This window comes from Oncorhynchus gorbuscha, linkage group LG10 (assembly GCF_021184085.1).
Source record: "Oncorhynchus gorbuscha isolate QuinsamMale2020 ecotype Even-year linkage group LG10, OgorEven_v1.0, whole genome shotgun sequence".
Classification (NCBI taxonomy): Eukaryota; Metazoa; Chordata; class Actinopteri; order Salmoniformes; family Salmonidae; genus Oncorhynchus; species Oncorhynchus gorbuscha.
The window spans coordinates 66588309-66608425 of NC_060182.1; the positions used below are offsets into that span (position 1 = coordinate 66588309).

The 20117-nt window shown below is 44.0% G+C and overlaps 2 protein-coding genes across 12 annotated transcripts; one reads left to right on the plus strand and one right to left on the minus strand.

The window, feature by feature from the left end:
- Positions 1–282: 282 nt before the first annotated feature.
- Positions 283–5304, minus strand: rsrp1 (arginine/serine-rich protein 1). 8 transcript variants are annotated; one of them, XM_046366691.1, is made up of 5 exons: positions 5016–5297; positions 3944–4541; positions 1923–2098; positions 779–859; positions 283–648 (listed from the first exon to the last, which is right to left on the minus strand). In XM_046366691.1, exons 2-5 carry the CDS (start codon positions 4539–4541, stop codon positions 490–492), a joined length of 1014 nt encoding a protein of 337 aa, XP_046222647.1. In that variant the 5' UTR covers positions 5016–5297; the 3' UTR covers positions 283–489. The 8 variants fall into 8 exon arrangements, 2 of the variants coding, with proteins under 2 accessions (XP_046222647.1, XP_046222648.1); XR_006841001.1 differs by lacking the exon at positions 283–648 and having other exon boundaries at positions 781–1266; positions 1550–2098; positions 5016–5299; XR_006841000.1 differs by lacking the exon at positions 283–648 and having other exon boundaries at positions 781–1269; positions 1550–2098; positions 5016–5299.
- Positions 5305–13500: 8196 nt separating this feature from the next.
- Positions 13501–19138, plus strand: LOC124046377 (transmembrane protein 50A-like). Of its 4 annotated transcripts, none has more exons than XM_046366695.1 (7): positions 13501–13659; positions 17096–17206; positions 17305–17417; positions 17549–17616; positions 17899–17991; positions 18103–18163; positions 18263–19138. In XM_046366695.1, exons 2-7 carry the CDS (start codon positions 17105–17107, stop codon positions 18306–18308), a joined length of 483 nt encoding a protein of 160 aa, XP_046222651.1. In that variant the 5' UTR covers positions 13501–13659; positions 17096–17104; the 3' UTR covers positions 18309–19138. The 4 variants fall into 4 exon arrangements, with proteins under 4 accessions (XP_046222651.1, XP_046222652.1, XP_046222649.1 ...); XM_046366696.1 differs by having other exon boundaries at positions 13561–13678; XM_046366693.1 differs by lacking the exon at positions 13501–13659 and adding an exon at positions 14246–14299.
- The last annotated feature ends 979 nt before the right edge of the window (positions 19139–20117 follow it).

Genomic DNA, 20117 nt, shown 5'->3' on the forward strand with positions numbered 1-20117 from the left:
TTTTGGGGGATTCAGTTCATTTGCATGGCATAGAGGGACTTTGCAATTAATTGCAATTCATCTGATCACTTCATAACATTCGGGAGTATATTCAAATTGCCATTATACAAACTGACAGCAGACTGACAATTAATATTTGTGTCATTCTTAAAACATTTGGCCACGACTGTAGAACTGCAGGGAATTATCTTTAAAACTGCCAAGTTCTCACCACCCCACAGCAAAATTAGTTGAATCGCATGAAATGCATTTAAAGACACAGTAAAGTCAATGAACAAGGAATTTCATTTCAAGTGTCTTTATTGAATCACTAACCAGCATTAGACACCAAAAAAGTAACCCCATCTGAAATATTATGTTCTTCCCACTTAACTCAAATCTGAAAGAAATCATCTACCATAAGATCAGCTCACCAAAACCTCCCCTGTAGAAATGATACAGTATTTACATTGTCCATGTACTCTTGACACATTAGCGTGATGTGGCAAGTTAGTGTTTGAGCAAAGTGCGAGAAAAGGAGGATTGGACCGTTTTTCTGACTGGGACCCAGTGACCAAAGGGGTTCCTGCTCGCTGTGTAGTTCTCCACTCTGTGTGCTACCTTTGATGTGGTGGAAGCAACAATGGCTGTGGCCTTGGCCACTGAATTCTGTGTGAACAAATGAAAGAGAAACACAGAATCAAATAGAATTTAAGTGTGGCGCCCAAATAATTCAATGAAAATTCTAGGCATGGTCAAATACATGTTTTCTGCTATACTAAATACTTGCATCACTTACATGAATACTGAATGAGATCATCTTTTTCTTGGGAGATATATTAGGGCTTGGTGCATCCTCAGGCTCTATGTCACTGTTCTGCTGCAAAGAGAAAACAGTCGAGTAAAAATCAGATCAGCTGATTTCAGGTCTTCCCATCAACACAAATACATTCTCCTAGATGAGCAATAGCTCACTTGTCTATAGTTTCAACAAACTGCAGTTCCCATGCACCCCTTGCTTCATTGATGTCAAAGCTAGGCATCTGTTCATTATGTGATTTTTACAAGGGTAGCTTTAACAAACAAAACACTATAGAAAGAAAAATCCTTTGAGTGGCATGATGGTGCAGTTTTCCAAACACCATTCAGATCACCACTTGTGTATTACCAACTTATCTTTGGCATACGGACGGAGGGAGTTGGCCATCTGTTTAAAGTTCTCGTCAGGAATAGTCACAATAATGCAGTCCAAACGCCTGCACTTCTTCAGAGAGTAGGAGGGAGACTCTGCTAAATAACAATGTTCCCATTTCAACTGTAAGTAAACACACATATTCAGAGTTCTAAAAATTTATTTCTATAAATGTGGAGTATTGTCAGTATGTTTTAATTGTATCTATCCATCTGTGTGAGAAAATAGCATTGTTGAGGAATTGGGACATTACAAACTGAATTGGTAAACCATGAAGTCAGTGAGATAATTTAAGTGTACCATTGCTGGACAAAACAATCCATTCCTGCTACTGGACTTGCATTGGCATTGTGAGCATGATAAGATTAATCAGATAACCTTTTCACGCAAACGCAATGACATCACCCAAGTCACATGACTGCCCTCTTATTCTCCTAATCCGAGGGGCCGTGGAGAGAAGACAACTCATGAGATCTACAAAAACAGGAATAAATACAAACAGAGCAAGTGTGTTCTCTGACAGGTGCAAGGTTAACAGACAAGCAGTTTCACAGAAGACAGAATCAGAAGTCCTGAAGTTCAGACTACATGGTAGGGAAAGATCTCCAGACTGTGTTTTAAAATGGCCTAGGTGGTGCGGTTATGACGTCAACAACTGAACTTTGAGCAATTTCAATTGCTAGGCTTCTTCTGTGTGTGTCATGTTCATAGACGGTATGTTCAACATGATCAAATCTCCCTGAACACCCACCTGTGATAGACTCTTTTGAGGGAGTGGCTCTGGTCTCACCCGTTCCTCTGGTTCTGGTGTGGCTCGTCCGGTTTTCAGTTGCTGCTCCTCCAGGATGGGCGTCACACTTTCAGGAAGGTCCAGTTGCTCCATCCCCAGTGCCTGGGTGGCATTCGTAGTCCTGAGTTCCCCCTTTTCTGAGGAAAGAAAACAGGACATATTTACATCAACACAAAGAGGTCTACTGCTGATTATAAGTCTAAGTTTTAGCAAAAAAAAAAATATATATATATATTACACACTGCTCAAAAAATAAAGGGAACACTTAAACAACACAATGTAACTCGAAGTCAATTACAATTCTGTGAAATCAAACTGCCCATTTAGGAAGCAACACTGATTGACAATACATTCCACATGCTGTTGTGCAAATGGAATAGACAACAGGTGGAAATTGTTTAGCAAGACACCCCCAATAAAGGAGTGGTTCTGCAGGTGGGACCACAGACCAGTTCTCAGTTCCTATGCTTCCTGGCTGATGTTTTGGTCACTTTTGAATGCTGGCGGTGCTTTCACTCTAGTGGTAGCATGAGACGGAGTCTACAGCCCACACAACTGGCTCAGGTAGTGCAGCTCATCCAGGATGGCACATCAATGCGAGATGTGGCAAGAAGGTTTGCTGTGTCTGTCAGCGTAGTGTCCAGGCGCTACCAGGAGACAGGCCTTCTGTGGTCCTTCTGTAGCTCAGTTGGTAGAGCATGGCGCTTGTAACGCCAGGGTAGTGGGTTCGATCCCCGGGACCACCCATACGTAGAATGTATGCACACATGACTGTAAGTCGCTTTGGATAAAAGCGTCTGCTAAATGGCATATATTATTATTATATTATTATTATTATTAGGCCAGCACATCAGGAGACGTGGAGGAGGCCGTAGGAGGGCAATAACCCAGCAGCAGGACCACTACCTCCGCCTTTGTGCAAGGAGGAGCACTTCCAGAGCCCTGCAAAATGACCTCCAGCAGGCCACAAATGTGCATGTGTCTGCTCAAATGGTCAGAAACAGACTCCATGGGGGTGGTATGAGGGCCCGACGTCCACAGGTGGGGGTTGTGCTTACAGCCCAACACCGTGCAGGACGTTTGGCATTTGCCAGAGAACACCAAGATTGGCAAATTCGTCACTGGCGCCCTGTGCTTTTCATAGATGAAAGCAGGTTCACACTGAGCACATGTGACAGTCTGGAGACGCCGTGGAGAACATTCTGCTGCCTGAAACATCCTCCAGCATGACCGGTTTGGCGGTGGGTCAGTCATGGTGTGGGGTGGCATTTCTTTGGGGGGCTGCACAGCCCTCCATGTGCTCGCCAGAGGTAGCCTGACTGCCATTAGGTACCGAGATGAGATCCTCAGACCCCTTGGGAGACCATATGCTGGTGTGGGTGGCCCTGGGTTCCTCCTAATGCAAGACAATGCTAGACCTCATGTGGCTGGAGTGTGTCAGCAGTTCCTGCAAGAGGAAGGCATTGATGCTATGAACTGGCCCGCCTGTTCCCCAGACCTGAATCCAATTGAGCACATCTGGGACATCATGTCTCGCTCCATCCACCAACGCCACGTTGCACCACAAGACTGTCCAGGAGTTGGCGGATGCTTTAGTCCAGGTCTGGGAGGAGATCCTTCAGGAGACCATCCGCCACCTCATCAGGAGCATGCCCAGGCATTGTAGGGAGGTCATACAGGCACGTGGAGGCCACACACACTACTTAGCCTCATTTTGACTTGTTTTAAGGACATTACATCAAAGTTGGATCAGCCTGTAGTGTGGTTTTCCACTTTAATTTTGAGTGTGACTCCAAGTCCAGAAAGCCATGGGTTGATAAATGTAATTTCCATTGATAATTTTTGTGCGATTTTGTTGTCAGCACATTCAACTATGTAAAGAAAAAAGTATTTAATAAGAATATTTCATTCATTCAGATCTAGGATGTGTTATTTTAGTGTACCCTTTATTTTTTTGAGCAGTGTATAAACATAAGCCTTACTTTCTATACGGAGGCTGACAAATGAGCGTCCTGAAGATGTGGAGCGGCTCGTGTAGGTCTTGTGGCTTCTGTTGGGTGATCCAGAAAACCTGCACTTGTCCCTGCCCACAAACCCCCTATGAACCCTGCTCCAGCCTGACCTGGAGCGGGAACTGTGGCGGTTTGGCCTGTCTGGGGAAGAGGAAGGGCTGTAGGAGCGCGAGTGGGCCCTGTAACAGCGTGATGGTGAGCGGTGGCGCCTATGTCCATGTGCCTGTTGATGTTGACGGCAGCAGCGTGAGCTGGAGGAGGCTCTGTGGCAGCGCGGGTGTGACCGGGACCTGGGACGGGTCCGAGGGCTGCTGTTGGATGAGTGGGATGATCTGGAGGACGAAGAACTGGTGGAGGACCTGTGACGTCCCCTACGAGCATTATTTCGCTTAAGTTGTCGTCTCGAGCCAGAGGACTGGCTACTGGTATGACTACTTCTAGATGGGTGACGAGAACGGGAAGAGCTGGATTGGGCATCCTGATCAAAGATCAAACTTAACCCTTCAGTCAGAGGGGCCTGGGCCATTTGAACATGTGAATCCTTCCCGTCGGTCTTCTTGGTGTGCATCTATAATAAAAACATAAAATAAAAGCAAATGACTATCAAATTCATGTTATTGGAAGGAGTTATCCTATTAAACAAGTGTGTACAATTGTTAGACATCTAACGTTAATTACCATAAACATGCGTCTTGTGTAACTTCTCATCAATGTTTTTAAATAGGGTTTGCCTGAAATTGCATAACAATGATTTGATACCTCCGACAAAATTGAATAACTATACTGACAACTGTTGGGAGTAGGATTAGTTAGAACAACTGTTGAACATTCCATATTGGAAGAACTAACGTTAGCTATAGATACTGTAACTTACAACTGTAGCTGTTGTCTTCCTAGTAGTTAGCTATACGTTGTTGTAAACTTCATATTATGTCCATTTCTGAATGTGGTTGGACAGGATATAACGTTTTATCAAATAATTACCTGTATGGTCTTTACAGTATTTCATAGTCTAATTATAATTTACCCGCATGCGACTTACCGTAATTTACGTTGAATTCAGTCGACTCGGCGCTAGGAATCCGATTCTGCTCGTAAACTAGATTATGTAATGAAATTCAATCAATTTCGAGATAACATTTAAATGATTCAATGCAATGTTCGTAGAGAAACCTAGCAAATGGTTACATATAGAATTCAATGTAGATGAAAACGTCGAGTTTTAAACTAGCTAGCTAAGTATCAAAGGCTGAAATAAATCTGTCTGTTGCTTGACCAAACAACTAGCCACACAAAATCTCTACGTCATCGAGTGTCGCTGTGGAAAATTCCACCCAGTTTAAAAAGTTCCGCTTGTTCACGAGGGTCAGTTTGCTACATGCACTGCGCATAGTCTACGCTCTTTCCACAGGACGGCGAAGTGAGCTTGAACAGGTGATTTTGTAAACCTTCAATACACTGGAGTTGCAGTAAAACATTATTTTGGCTATGTTTACTGGCAAGCAAACCATATGGCAGTATAGATCAGTAGACTGTATAAAACATATGGAGCGTACTAAACACAACGAGAAAATGTCTCGCGAGAAAACAGCATACATGTACCATTTTGATGTATTTATTTTTATTCAACCTTTATTTAGCCTCAGCATAAGCAGGGCAGCAGGTAGCCTAGAGGTTAGAAAGGTTGCTAGATCAAATCCCCGAGATGACAAGTTAAAAATCTGAACAAGGAAGTTATCCTAGGAACAGTGGGTTGTCTTTGTAAATAAGAATTTGTTCTTAACGGACTTGCCTAGTTAAATACACATTTTGTGTTTACATAGTAGTCGGAACTGGGACATTCGGAAATGTCCGACTTGCTAAATGTCCGGTTGTAGATATACACGTGTCGCGTTAAACCAGTTAACAAATCGGACATTTGAGTACTGTAGTTCCGACTAGCACTCAAACGCAGTTTACACACGGAGGTTAGTTGGGATTTTCCTTTATTCTTTTGTAATGGAAATTCTAGAGCTGGTGCCATCAAGCTTCGGATATGTCATATTTACATAATTTTATAGCTGGATCATGTTGAGTTCTCAGTAATAAAGTTGGAGCTGCCAGCAAGAAATACGATGTGACGGTAAGTAAATAATGTAACTGTCAAATGGAGCGAAAATTGAATAACTGCACTGCAATGACATATACATATTTTAATGAGTTTGCGAAATGTCGGTTTATTAAACCAACTTTACACAGGCTACTGTTTGGCCGTAGCCCACGCCAAATAAATGAAAGATAACCCACAAACCAATCGTGACCTTCTCTTGTGAAGCCCAGACGTAAGAGAGAGAACAAAGGCTAAACCGGGTCTTAACTTCCAATGCTCCATCCCCCTGCCCAACCCCCCTCCACGCCACTCTGCCAAGCACCAGGATGCCTGGCATCAGAACATTCCAGGCATTCCCGTGATTGGCAGATAGCAGGTTGATTGGCAATGTCGGACCCTGCGAACACTGGGTACTGGTAAGTACAACACAACCACCTACTAGCCTAACACATAACACACAGCTGTCTGTGCGGGTCGCTACACAGCCCACCCCCCACCACAAAGTCCCTCGTCCCCGAGGGAACAAACTAGGTCTCTGAAGCGACCCGGAGGTTTCCTTTGCCTGCGTGGCCGTGATGGTCGCAGAGTGCCCCTCTGGGAACCAGGGGATGAAGGCAGGGATATGGGGGACAAGGAAGCGGGAACGGGTATTACAATCCGTGGCTCTGGGGAACCACGCGTTGACACAGGGGGAGTGGGCTGTCTGGAGCCTTGTCTGCGGCACCTGGGGGTGGGTGCCTGGACAATGTCATCCCCAGAGAGGGGAATTGTGGGGGTTCCTGGGGTTTGGGGAGAAGATTCCCCTCTGTATGGGGCTAACCTGTCCCGGTGCAGTGTCAACTTTCTCCCCCTGGGAGGAAGCTGCACCCGGTAAACAACCTCCCATACCCTCTCCAGGACACTGCAGGCTCCCACCCAGTGACTGTCCAACTTGTGGCATCTGCCTTTTTTCCTTAGGGGGCTGTAGACCCAGACCAGCTCCCCAGCCACAAAGTGCCTTTCCCGGGTGTGCACGTCATAGTTCCTCTTCTGCCTCACCTGCATTCACCAGCTGCTCTCTGGCGAAGGTGTGGGCTGTCTCCGGGCGGTCCTGGAGTCTCCGGGCATACTCCGGCCCCGGGGGAACATGAGGTCTATCCAGGGGCCGACCAAACGCCATCTCCGTAGGGGAGCGGATCTCTCCCCAGCATGAGGAGGGCAGGCGTGCAGGAGGTGGAGTCTTGGACAGCGGAGCGGCATGCCATGAAGACCATAGGCAGGTGCTTGTCCCAGTCACGCTGGTGTTTGGACGAGGCGACTGCCAGCTGCTGTCCAAGCGCTCCACAAGGCCATCACTTTGAGGATGGAGAGGAGTAGTGCGGGTCTTGTGCATACCCAGCCTCTCACACATGGTGGCAAACACACGTGACTCAAAGTTTCTGCCTTGGTCGCTGTGGATGGACTCTGCAGCTCCAAACCTGCTGAACATCCCCGCTGTCAGGGCGTCAACGATGGTCTCTGCCTCCTGGTCAGGCAGAGTATAGGCCTCGGGCCATTTTGTGAAATAGTCCATGGCCGTGAGCACCCAGCGGTTTACACTGTCTGTGGTGAAGAACGGACCAACTACATCCACTCCCACCCTCTCCATGGGAGCCCCCACTGGGAACTGTTGGAGCTGAGCATGAGAGCGGCCTGGGGGGCCCTTTCTCGTTGTGCAGTTGTCACAGCGGTGACAAAAGTCCTCCACATCCCTCTTGTGCTGTCCCCAGTAAAAGTCCTGACGGTGGCGGCGGAGTGTTTTTGTGACCCCAAAGTGTCCGGTCCCCACCCCCCCATGAGTACTCTGGAGCACAGGTTCCCGCAATGCTTATGGGACCACCACCTGCCACCTCTCCTCTCCCGTAGCTGACTCCTTCCATGCCCGCTGTAGCACGCCATCAGCCAGCTGCAGTCTCTCAAACTTTGACCACAAACCTTTGGTCGCGAGTGAGAGCGCTGTCATCTCTTCCCATGGTGGCCTCACCTGCGCCTCTACCCACTGTAGAACTGGCTGTAGGTCTGTGTCCCGTCCCTGCTGCTGCCCCCATTCAGCCACGTCGACAGTCTGCAGCTCACAGCAGACAGGCCCGCTCGCCCGACACACTGTGGCACAGACCCCCTCTGCACACAGCTCTCTCTCCTGTCCCTCTCTCCGCTCACAGTGGCGGCAGCCGTCTGCAGTACAGGGCCGACGGACATGGCGTTGGAGTGGAGTGCCCCTGCCCTGTGCACCACTGCGAAGTCATACGGCTGAAGCTTCTCCAACCAGCGTGCCACCTGCCCCTCTGGCTCTCTGATTGACATGAGCCACTGGAGAGCAGAGTGGTCAGTCCTTACAGTAAAGGGCAGGCCACCCAGGTAGTACTTGAAGTGTTTGACGGAAGCCACAACAGCCAAGAGCTCCCGCCGGGTGACAAGGTAGCGGCGCTCATGTTTGTCAAATTATTTGCTTAAGTACACCACCACACTGTCCCCCTCTGGCCCCACCTGGGCCAGCACCCCACCCATGCCCACATTGCCCGCGTCTGTGTCCAGGATAAAGGGCAAGGTGAAGTCAGGGGGGACGAGCACGGGGGCCTCAATCAGTGCACGTTTCAGGGTGTTGAACGCCTCCTCACACGCCACTGTCCAAGTGAAAGCCTTGTCCTTCGGCAGCAGGCAGTTCAGGGGAGCAGCGACGCTTGAGAAGCCCCGTACAAACCTCCTGTAGTACGAGGCCAGGCCCAGGAAGCTCTTCCGCTGACGCTGGTCGGTGCGGGTGGGCCAGTCTCTTACAGCCCCCACCTTGTCCTCCATGGTGCTGATCCCCTCCTTCCCCACTCGGAGACCCAAGAAGAACACCTATCTCCTCATGAAGTGGCACTTCTCGGGGTGGAGCATCAGACCTGCGGCAGCCACCCTCTCCAGCACATGCCGTAGCGTCCCCAGGGCTGACTGGAAGGAGCTGCCATGGGCCAGGATGTCCTCCAGGTGTACCAGACACTGCTGTCGGGGGATGCTGTCCATCAAATGCTCAAAAGTAGCTGGGGCGTTGCACAGGACCTTGAACTGCCAGTGTCCTCTGATAGTGGAGAATGCAGTTTTCCTCGTCCCGCCGCGTCGACGTCACCCCTTCGGTCCGCCCACCAGAATCAGCGCGAAACACGGTCGACAAAGGACTCATGCCGGCTTCAGCCGCCATCACTCTAACATCCTCCGTCAAGCGGCCTCTGGGATCCGACCCCCTTGGCGATCTCCTCAGCCAGATCCTCCGACGTCCATGCACACGCACCTCCTTGGCCATAATCATCCCCTACCTCCACCTTCACTTTCGGATTCCCTCGAAGTATTTTCAACCCCCGTTCACACCTACGGTAGCTAGGCAGAGGATTGAGTTTATCAATTGATGGTTTATTAAACCAACTTTACACAGGCTACTGTTTGGCCGTAGCCCACGCCAAATAAATGAAAGATAGGGCTAAACCGGGTCTTAACTTCCAATGCTCCATCCCCCTGCTCAACCCCCCTCCACGCCACTCCGCCAACCGCCAGGATGCCCGGCATCAGAACATTCCAGGCATTCCCGTGTTTGGCAGATAGCAGGTTGATTTGCATGTCGGACCCTGCGAACACTGGGTACTGGTAAGTACAACATAACCACCTACTAGCCTAACACATAACACACAGCTGTCTGTGCGGGTCGCTACAGTATATTTTAGCCCTGTTAACCACCTGGAACAGCCCAATGATCTGAGGCTCCCGAGTGGTACAGTGATCTAGGGCACTCTATCGGCGCTAGAGGTGTCAATACAGACCCTGGTTGGACTCTAGGGTGTATCACAACTGGCCGTTATTGGGAGTCCTATAGGGCAGCGCACAATTTGCCCAGCGTTGTTAGCCTAACCCTGCCAAACCCTATCATTGTAAATAAGAATTTGTTCTGAACTGACTTGCCTAGTTAAATACATAAAATAAAAAAAACAATCCTGCTCTAATTGGGAGCTTCATGCAATATCAGTCAGTCACTTCTTGCCAGACATGAGTAGACTTGAATGGGGCAAGAAAAACGCATAAGTCAACTTGCTAGTGCAGTATAAATACAGTACACTTGATGAGTCATGTGTTATATGTACATTTGTTTCCCTTTATGTCAAGTATTACACTGTACCTAAACCGGCCGCCATCATGCGCAAATTGATTTTGTGCCCCCACAAACGTGATCAAGACAGCAGGTTAAAATATCAAAACAAACTCGGAACCAATTATATGAATTTGGGGACAGGCCAAAAGGCATTAAACAGTTATGGCAAATTGGCTAACCAATTAACTTGTCCTATTTAGCTAGCTTGCTGTTGCTAGCTAATTTGTCTTGGGATATAAACATTGAGTTATTTTACCAGAAATGCACAAGGTCCTCTGACAATTAATCCACACATAAAATGGTCAACTGAATCATTTCTAGTCATCTCTCCTCCATCCAGGCTTTTTCTTCTTTGAATTTATATAGTGATTGGCATCTAAACTTTCATAGTATTACCACAACTGACAACACAGTTCGTCTTTCAATCACCCACGTGGGTATACCCACGTGCCATCTCCTCATTGGTTATCTGCTTCTATAAACCAATGAGGAGATGGGATAGTTAGGACTTGCAGCGGGATCTGCATCACAAATAGAACTGACTTCTATTTTAGCACTTAGCAACGCAGATGCTCGTTGACACGCGTGAGCAGTGTGGGTGCAATAATTGATTAATAATATAATAATAATAATAATAATATATGCCATTTAGCAGACGCTTTTATCCAAAGCGACTTACAGTCATGTGTACATTCTACGTATGGGTGGTCCCGGGAATCGAACCCACTACCCTGGCGTTACAAGCGCCATGCTCTACCAACTGAGCTACAGAAGGACCACGACCACATCTATTAATATAGATATCTACATTTATTTTGCAATGCTCGCGCACGCGATGCCAACAGTGTATAGTCAGGGTATAACGCTTCGAACACACCGACAGCATCATTGCATTTTGGTACACCAGAAGGACATTAATTTCCAATTAAATGCTGCGTTTGCCTTGAAGCATTGCGTTGCAGAGGCAGTTCGTTCGGTGTGGTGCATACGTCAAACATGCACTGTATGTGTAGATGGCTTGACAGAAATGGTAGCAGAAGGTGAATGTGGAACTTCTGTTGCATACATATCCAGATGATGCTTCATACTATTTTGCACAATTACGCTGTCGGTGTGTTAGAAGCGTAATGATGATTATGCAGTTGTGGTACACAGATACTATACTATCCCTAATTTCTGGCACAATGAGCTCAGAGAAATATGGTACTTACCACTGTCTTTTTGTATCTCCTCCTGGGCAGTACCCTACCATGTACAGTGACAAGGAGCAGGTGTTCAACTGCATCCAGAGGGCCAACCAGAACACACTAGAGGTGTAACCTCAGTGACCTGTGTCCCAGAGCATTGCAGCTCTTGCCTATCCAGTACATATCCACATTAACCACATTAACCAACATTACCAGGTTACATCACTTATACTGTCACACACATTGGTTTCACATATATTTTCAGAAACCTATCTCACATTTAGCATGCTACTGCCTCACAGTGCATCTCAACCTAGTTGAATATAATTATTTTGGCAACTCACACAGTTTACTTTTGACCTTATTCCTGTGTTAATAGTGATAGATATTAACACTTCTAATGGAAGGTTTATCACTACAGTGACATTTTCTGATAATAAGCAGGGGTGAAAGTAATGTAATTTCTTCCCAGTACTGGACCTCCTATGTATGCACGTGCTTAATCATCAAATTACATGTAGAATCCCTATTAATTCAATAGGATTTCTGTGGGCCTTGTCATAAAGATTTGGATTTTAACTTTTAAAATGTATTACCTTTTATTATGATATCACCCGGCTACCATCTAGAGGGCGGAGACAGTTCAGGTGCATCAAAGCTGGAATGGAGAGACTGAAAAACAGCTTCTATTTCCAGGCCATCAGACTGTTAAGTAGCCTCCGCCCAGTACCTTATCCTTTACTTAATTTTGTGTGTATTAGGTTGTTGTGGAATTGTTAGATATTGCTGCTCTGTCGGAACTAGAAGCACAAGCATTTCGCTACATTCGCAATAACATCTGCTAACCATGTGTACTGTATGTGACCAATAACATTTTATTTGGTACCAGCTGGCTTCCATCCGGTACTCTACCCTGCACCTTAGGAACTGCTGCCCTATCTACATAGTCATTGAACACTGGTCACTTTAATAAAATGTACATACTGTTTTATCCACTTCATATGTATATGCTGTATTCTAGCCAAAACTCATCCTATATAACTACTGCTGTACACACCTTTTTCATTCATATAATGTCTATACACATAAGTAAGAAATGTGGGAGTACCATGCCATGTTCTCTGGATGATAATTGACAGCCCTGTCTGTTGCATTGATCTGTCTTCTTCACACCCAACAGCACATATCAATAAGGGCCACATCTTACTGGCGTTGCAATAAATTGATTCAGCATTTTTTCAATTTTACAGTTTATTGACTATAGCTCTCTGTCCTACTTCCCTCACTCTGTTTCCCCTTTCTTCTGTTACCCAATCACTCATCCCACTCATCCCTCCACCTCTAGCAATCTAGGTCACGAGCAGGTTCTCCTGTGCCTGGAGTTACTACACTGGAGATAAAGACAATTTTTTGCAATGAGATTGCACATCATGACACCAACACCTCCCTTTGTTTATTACTTTTGAGACCGTTTCTGAGTCACAGGGCATGAGTGAAAATGGTTGGACTCCCAAGGCACTCCTACAGTTGATATGCTTTTTAGCAACTTAAGTATCTCAGCCATATCTGAATTCTATTATTGTAAACAATGGTATACCATTAGGGAAAGTACTACAGCTGTATTTTATGAAAATGGCATGCAAAAAGTTATGATTATCAGGCATTTGTTTTAACCTTCCATTCCCATGTACTGACCACATGTTAATAAAGATGAATGTAAACATTGTCAGAAACGTTACTTATATCATCATGCTATACATTCTGATGCTCTAGTCATATATTTGTTTACAAAGGGTAGAAAAAGAAAAGAAAGCAAGTCATATGACACTTGTGATCTCATGTGACTGTCTCGTGGAAATGGAAAGTCATGAAACAATCCTCTAACCAATGGTTTCCCCTCTACTATGCCAGAGAGATGCAGACAGTGAGTGGTTACAGTAGCTTACACTGTATGCCCACTGGCCCATAGTGATTATCCTGGCGTAACAGCTCTAAATTCTCTTTTCAAATTGTTTTACTATTATTATAAAATAGTGCAATTGAAACGTACGTTTTATTTAAGTATGGTATTTAATCTACTGAATTGATGAACATTGAACAATCTATGGTGAGTACAGTACTGTGCCGATCTACAAAAATGGCATTGGCGCATCCAACATCAAAGAGGCGTGGAAAGTGAACTGAGCAGGCGCGCGTCTCAGCTCTCTCAGAAGCAAAGTATAGGCTAATAAACGGAGTCTAGGGGTTCCATAACGAACCCCAAAAAGAAAAGGTAATTAACTGAATATTAGGTGACTACCATTTCTAATGTGTGTTTGTTATTGCCGTTGAGATGTTGTAGTTTGAGTTACTGAGTTGTGCGTTGCGTCCCAACACAAAGGATCCTTCAAGGAAGGAAATGCTTTGAACAATGGACTGCGATCAAACCCACAAATGGGACTGTCGCAGTATCGATTTATTTGAAACAATAATATATATATATATACACACGTAAGTTATCATAATTAGTGTGATTCCTGAAAACGTTTGTTCGGGTGATTCTTCGTGTTTGAGAGCTTATGCGGTTGAGAGCGTCAACAGTGCTCTTTGTTAACTCCACTCGAACTGACTTAACACACGGATAGGGTAAAAAGCATACATGGGGTGTTAAATAGGCGAATCCTTAGCACTGAAAGCTCGGGTATACCGAGCTGGGATCCTCGGACGGCCCCAGGATCGATAGCAGACCCTTGCCAATTTAACAATCGTTTCCTCTGTCGCAGTTTTAAGCTGTTGGAAATATAGCTAGACTACATGTCCCATGAAGTCCTTGTAGTCCTAAAATCCAGGAAACGAGTTCTCTGGTTCGTTCAGGCATCCCTATGGGAAAATTAATGGCAAAAAAATGGGTTTGGTATAAACGGCGAAAAAAGGTATGAGAAAAAAATGATTTTATACGTTTTGTTATCTGGGATAATAACAGTAAATTAACATGCCCTTTGTGAATGTCTTAGCCTTTGATCTAATAAATGATTAAAAATACACAAAGTGACGTTAGCTGATGAATATTTCTCGTAGAACAAAACATAAGATCTCCTAAACCTGTGTTTATCGCAGACATTATGTTTCGCGTTTATCATCCAATTTTCTCCATAGGCTTGGTGCAACGAACCATGGCAGAGTTGATGCCTACAAAAATACGCCATTACTACGTCTCTATTAGAAGTCTTCACGGGTCCAACATGCCAGATATTCCGAGATACGACCTGGAAGCAGCTCCTACATTTTGATTTTTGTCTCGGGTCTGATATAAACGTCACTGGTCTGGGTAAACGTTATTTACTGACTGGACCCGATTTGGATCCTTCCTCTGCTCATTTAATTTGTGAGGTGATGTCAACTGCGCAAACTTCCAATCTGTGTAAGCCAATTGCGACTCAATACAATTTATTAAGAGTATAGTGAAAATAAGATGAAAAGGGGATTGTCCTCCTTGGGGGAAAGTTTTAATATTGTAGCGGACAAAGATGAGGATAACGTAATCGGACCCTATTCAGGTTTAATGCAATTTTGTACTTTTAAATTTATTTTTCGTTTTTATTATTGTATGTCATTATTATTTTAGTCCTATTTACATATCTAAACCAGTTATTTAAATATAAAAAAAATAGTTATGTTTCATTTTGTTGAGAATTTTCTAAATTAAGTTTATACTGTTTTTATTTTGTGCTCTGTATTTCTTTTAAAATAGGTTCAAAGAAGACCTGTTGTGAAATTAATATCATTATCCTATTTCTGTCGTTTGTTGGGTAGGCCTATGGTAGGAACTTGCCGCCTTTGGTAATTGCTGCAATTATAGGCCTAGCCTGTTGAAAACGTTTCTGAAGGTTTAACCAGTTCTTTAAATATGCAATATGTGTGTTTCATTCTGTTGAGTATTTTCTTTGGCCAAATTAAGTTCCAACTGTAATGTTTTTGCTATAATATAATGATGGGTAGGCCTACTATAGGGTTACTTGCACTCAAAGGAAAAAGCAGAGGGCTAGATGTAAAACTTAATTTAATGCCGCAATATAATAACCTGTTTGCATTTTCCCTATAAGCAATGAATTAACTTTATTAGGGTAATATCAAAAGTAAGTTAAGAAACTTTTGAGAAGTTTTGGTGTGGTATGGCTATTACTAGGTTTAGCTAGGCAGTGCACACTGGCGCTCCAACTGACTCTGACAGTTGAATTTGAGGGGAGGAAGAATGTTTTAGGCATACCAGAGTTACTCTTTTTTTAAATTAAATACATTTTACCCCCTTTTTCTCCCCAATTTTGTGGTATCCAATTGATAGTAATTACTATCTTTTCTCATTGCTACAACTCCCGTATGGGCTTGGGAGAGACGAAGGTCGAAAGCCATGCGCCCTCCGAAAAACACAACCCAACCAAGCCGCACTGCTTCTTAACACAGCGCGCATCCAACCCGGAAGCCAGCCACACCAATGTGTCGGAGGAAACACTGTGCACCTGGTGACCTTGGTTAGCGTGCACTGTGCCCGGCCCTCCACAGGAGTCACTGGTGCGCGTTGAGACAAGGATATCCCTACCGGCCGAACCCGGACAAAGCTAGGCCAATTGTGCGTCGCCCCACGGACGACAGAGCCTGGGCGCAAACCCAGAGTCTCTGGTGGCACAGCTAGCGCTGCGATGCAGTGCCCCAGGCCACTGTGCCACCCGGGAGGCTCAGAGTTACTCCTTTTAATCTAACAATCAGGGTTGGGGAGTAACAGATTACATGTAATCTGTTACATGTAAGGGGTTACAAAAACGGTAACTGTTACGTTACCAGCAAAAAAATGTGAAATCAGATACTTTTGAAAAACTAGATGATTCATTTGAGGATTACTTTTAAAGGTAGGTCTGTATGCATGCAATGACCGAATCTCTGACAGCTGAACCGTGAGGTAGACAATTATTATTTTAGGAAAGTAAAAACCAATAAAACAATAGGCTATAAAGTTTTGAAGTTGTACACATCGAAACGCAACAGTTTTTTGTAATGTGTTATTGGCAGTTAAGGACACGTAACTGTGGATAGTTTGGCCAATATTGCTCGTTTATTGACGGTGCCCAGTCTGGGGTTTCTTTATATTCTCAGATCTGAGAGGTTCTTCGGATCCGAACCGGCACTGGTCTGTTTTTCCACGGGCCTTTTTGGAACGGGTATGACTGTCCATTTGGGAACGGGTCTCATTTTTTAAAATAAATACATTTATTAGTGTCGGTTGGGAAAGCCAAGGATAGATTTCGGAATGGGTCCAATATTTTAGTTGATTATTGTTTTAGCACTTGGTAATAATCTGTATTAGTGAATTGTTTTAAACTTGAGTTGAATCACCATTTTGTTTTTATTCTGCGCAACTGCATCAATTGTCAGATGAACCCCGTCTGTCTTGAATCCTCTCTGAAACTTTTTATTTTATTGGTATTTTATTTGTTTTGAAGACCTTTACTCTGTATGCGTGGAGTGGGTGCCTGGCATCTGTCATCTCACAAACTAGTGTCTGTGCAACATTTTAGAATAGAGTTTAGAATATTTTCTTGATGGGAAAAGTGAATTTATTCACGGTGCAGGAATTATACATGAACTGTAATTAGCTACCTAGCTGTAATAGTCAACTCCATCCCTGCATGTGTCTGTTACTTTTTAACCCAGCTCCTTTTCCCTTCACTTTTCAGCTCAGTACCATGTCAGGGTTTTTGGACAGTGTCCGGTGCGGAGACTGCGAGTGCAATGTGGACTGGGGAGAGAGGCGAAACACCATGGCATCTATAGCTGCTGGAGTCCTGGTAGGTTCTACTTTGCTATTACATTTGAAAACTTTAGATCACTGTAAAGAGGAAAAGGCGGCGGCATATCGCCTAAATCTTAATTCATGTTCTTGCAGTTTTTCACTGGTTGGTGGATAATCATTGATGCAGCTGTGAAATATCCAGATGAGGCGGTATTCCATCATGCCTATCACACATGTGGAGTCATCGCTACTGTGGCTTTTCTCATGTAAGTCATGCTGTGTTGGGAATGTGTCATACAGGTTTGGGGTCAGTCTCATTTTAATTCAGGAACTATCTGTTCAAATCTTCCTTAAATACATTTAACTCTTTCAACTTTTGTCTTTTGTACCTATCTAGGATCAATGCTGTCTCGAATGGCCAGGTGAGAGGGGACAGCTACAGTGAAGGTTGCATTGGGCAGACAGGTATGTGTATGAGAGATTAGAAGTTAGGAGTTGACTCTAAATGCAGATTGATGTAGATGAGTTCAGCTCTGAGCGGCATTGCTCGCTGTATATGTTTGTATTGTTTTAACCTCTGCAGTAACATGATTTACCTAATTCTGGGGGCCCAGTTTTTGACTTCTTTGGTGACTTCTTGCTATAAGAATACACACACAGATATATACACTCACATACATAGAGTTTAAATAAGAGACCTTCAGACACAAATGAATCCCTCCCAACTCTTTGTATCACTGATTGCAGGAGCTCGTGTGTGGCTCTTCATTGGTTTCATGCTGGCGTTCGGCTCTCTCATCGCTTCCATGTGGATCCTGTTTGGAGGCTTCGTAGTGCCCAGTAAGTCCAGCATGTGCTTGTTATGTACCCCAAACAAACAGCTCATCGACATTGAACCGTCACTGTGCAAAACATTGTAAAGAATGATAAAGGTATTTTTTATGTTTACAGAGAAACTTGTTGTGTATCCTGGTATTGCGGTTTTCTTCCAAAATGCATTCATTTTCTTTGGGTAAGTATTACGTTTTATTTATGTTTGACCTTAGTATTATAGAACACAATGTTTATGGTAGTTCTTTTCTCTAAATAAACCCCCAATCCTTTCCTCCAGGGGCTTGGTGTTTAAGTTTGGACGCACTGAAGACTTGTGGCAGTAATGGTTTCTGGTTTCTGTCAACTGTCATACTATCTGTTCTCTCATTGTATGAGACAGTAGTGTACGCTTTGGCCTGTCAAAACACTACCTTCCGTCTTTCAATATATATAGATATATATATATAATATTCACTTTATATAATGACTTTATAATTTTGCTTTTTAGATTAACTTGTTTAATTTATAAGTAGGTTGGTTGTTGCTGTACAAATGTACATTTTACTAAAGCATCATTTGCTGTTCCATCTTTTAATTCAATGTTCTTTTCTTTTGAATTCTTGTAATGGGATCTAGGTGTCTTTTCACTCCAAATGTGTGGAGCCATTCTGTTACAATAATTTACTACCTTCCATTATTTATCTTGGAAACTGTGCAAAATAATAAATGAGCAGATTATTATTTTCCTTTTTATTGTTTTTACAATACACATTAGTGCACTAATAATGTTTAGAAATATTTTGATTTCTGATGAGGGCATGCATCAGGGAGGCATGACATCTATGGAAGTGTTAGTCCTGTAAATAGCCTATTTTATTATTATACAGTTACTGATAATAAGAATTTAACCTTTAATGTGGGCAATTTGTCTTTCCTATTGTCGAGATGTGGGGTCTGTAATTAAGCCATTCTACTGAACCATAATCTGATGGTTCATAATTCAAGGTGTAGTTTAAAGGAAGGATTTAATTCTGAGGTTTCGGTGCTCTGACCACCATCTCTGTTCTTGTATTTGACTGCAATGCTTATACTTTCACAGTACTTGTATAGTAACCAAACTGAGATCACTGAACCTGAACAACTACAGCAGCATTAAATAGAAAATGTAAAACAAGTGTGAGATGAGTCTTTATGCACAGCTCTCACAGTTCAATTTTCTCTGTTCTCTTGGCTAATATTTGAAGTTTGACTCAACAATCACAATGGTATATTACAGTGCAGTTTTCACATACTAAGAAATAACAAAACAATATTTTGGAGATTCATGGGAATATTGTATGGTTAAAATTATACATTGCCTCTCTGGAGACATTTTAGTCTCCTTTTTATCTTCCAACATTCCAATGATTTAGGTTAGACAGCATAACTTCAAGAGGCACATGTATTGCTTGATATAAAACTGCATGGATTTTTAACCTAATTAATTGTTTGATACAAACAGAGCATTTCACTCATCATTGATTACTTTGTTTATCAGTAACTTAATGCAGTGTTTTCCAATCTCCTCTGGAACCCAGGGGTGTGTGGCTGACTCAAATATTCAACAAATCATCAAGCTTTGATCATTTGAATCAGCTGTGTAGTTTTAGGGCAAAAATGAAAACATACACCCTTTGGGGCTCAGAGGACCGAGTTTGGGAAATGCTGCCTTAATGTACCGGGATCCCAAGGTTGATATCAGTGCAGACACAAATCCAATTGTTATACTTACCCATTACAGAGAACAGTCTATCTCAGAGCTCTGAGACAGGATTGTGTCGAGGCACAGATCTGGAGAAGGGTAACAAAAAATGTCTGCAGCATTGAAGGTCCCCAAGAACACAGTGGCCTCCATCATTCTTAAATGGAAGACGTTTGGAACCACCAAGACCTAGAGCTGGCTGCTCGGCCAAACTGAGCAATCAGGGGAGAAGGGCCTTGGTAACCCATTGGTCATTCTGACAGCACCAGAGTTCCTCTGTGGAGATGGGAGAACTTCCAGGACAACCCCCTCTGCAGCACTACACCAATCAGGCCTTTACGGTAGAGTGGCCAGACAGAAGTCACTCGTCAGTAAAAGGCACATGACAGCCCGCTTAGAGTTTGCCAAAAGC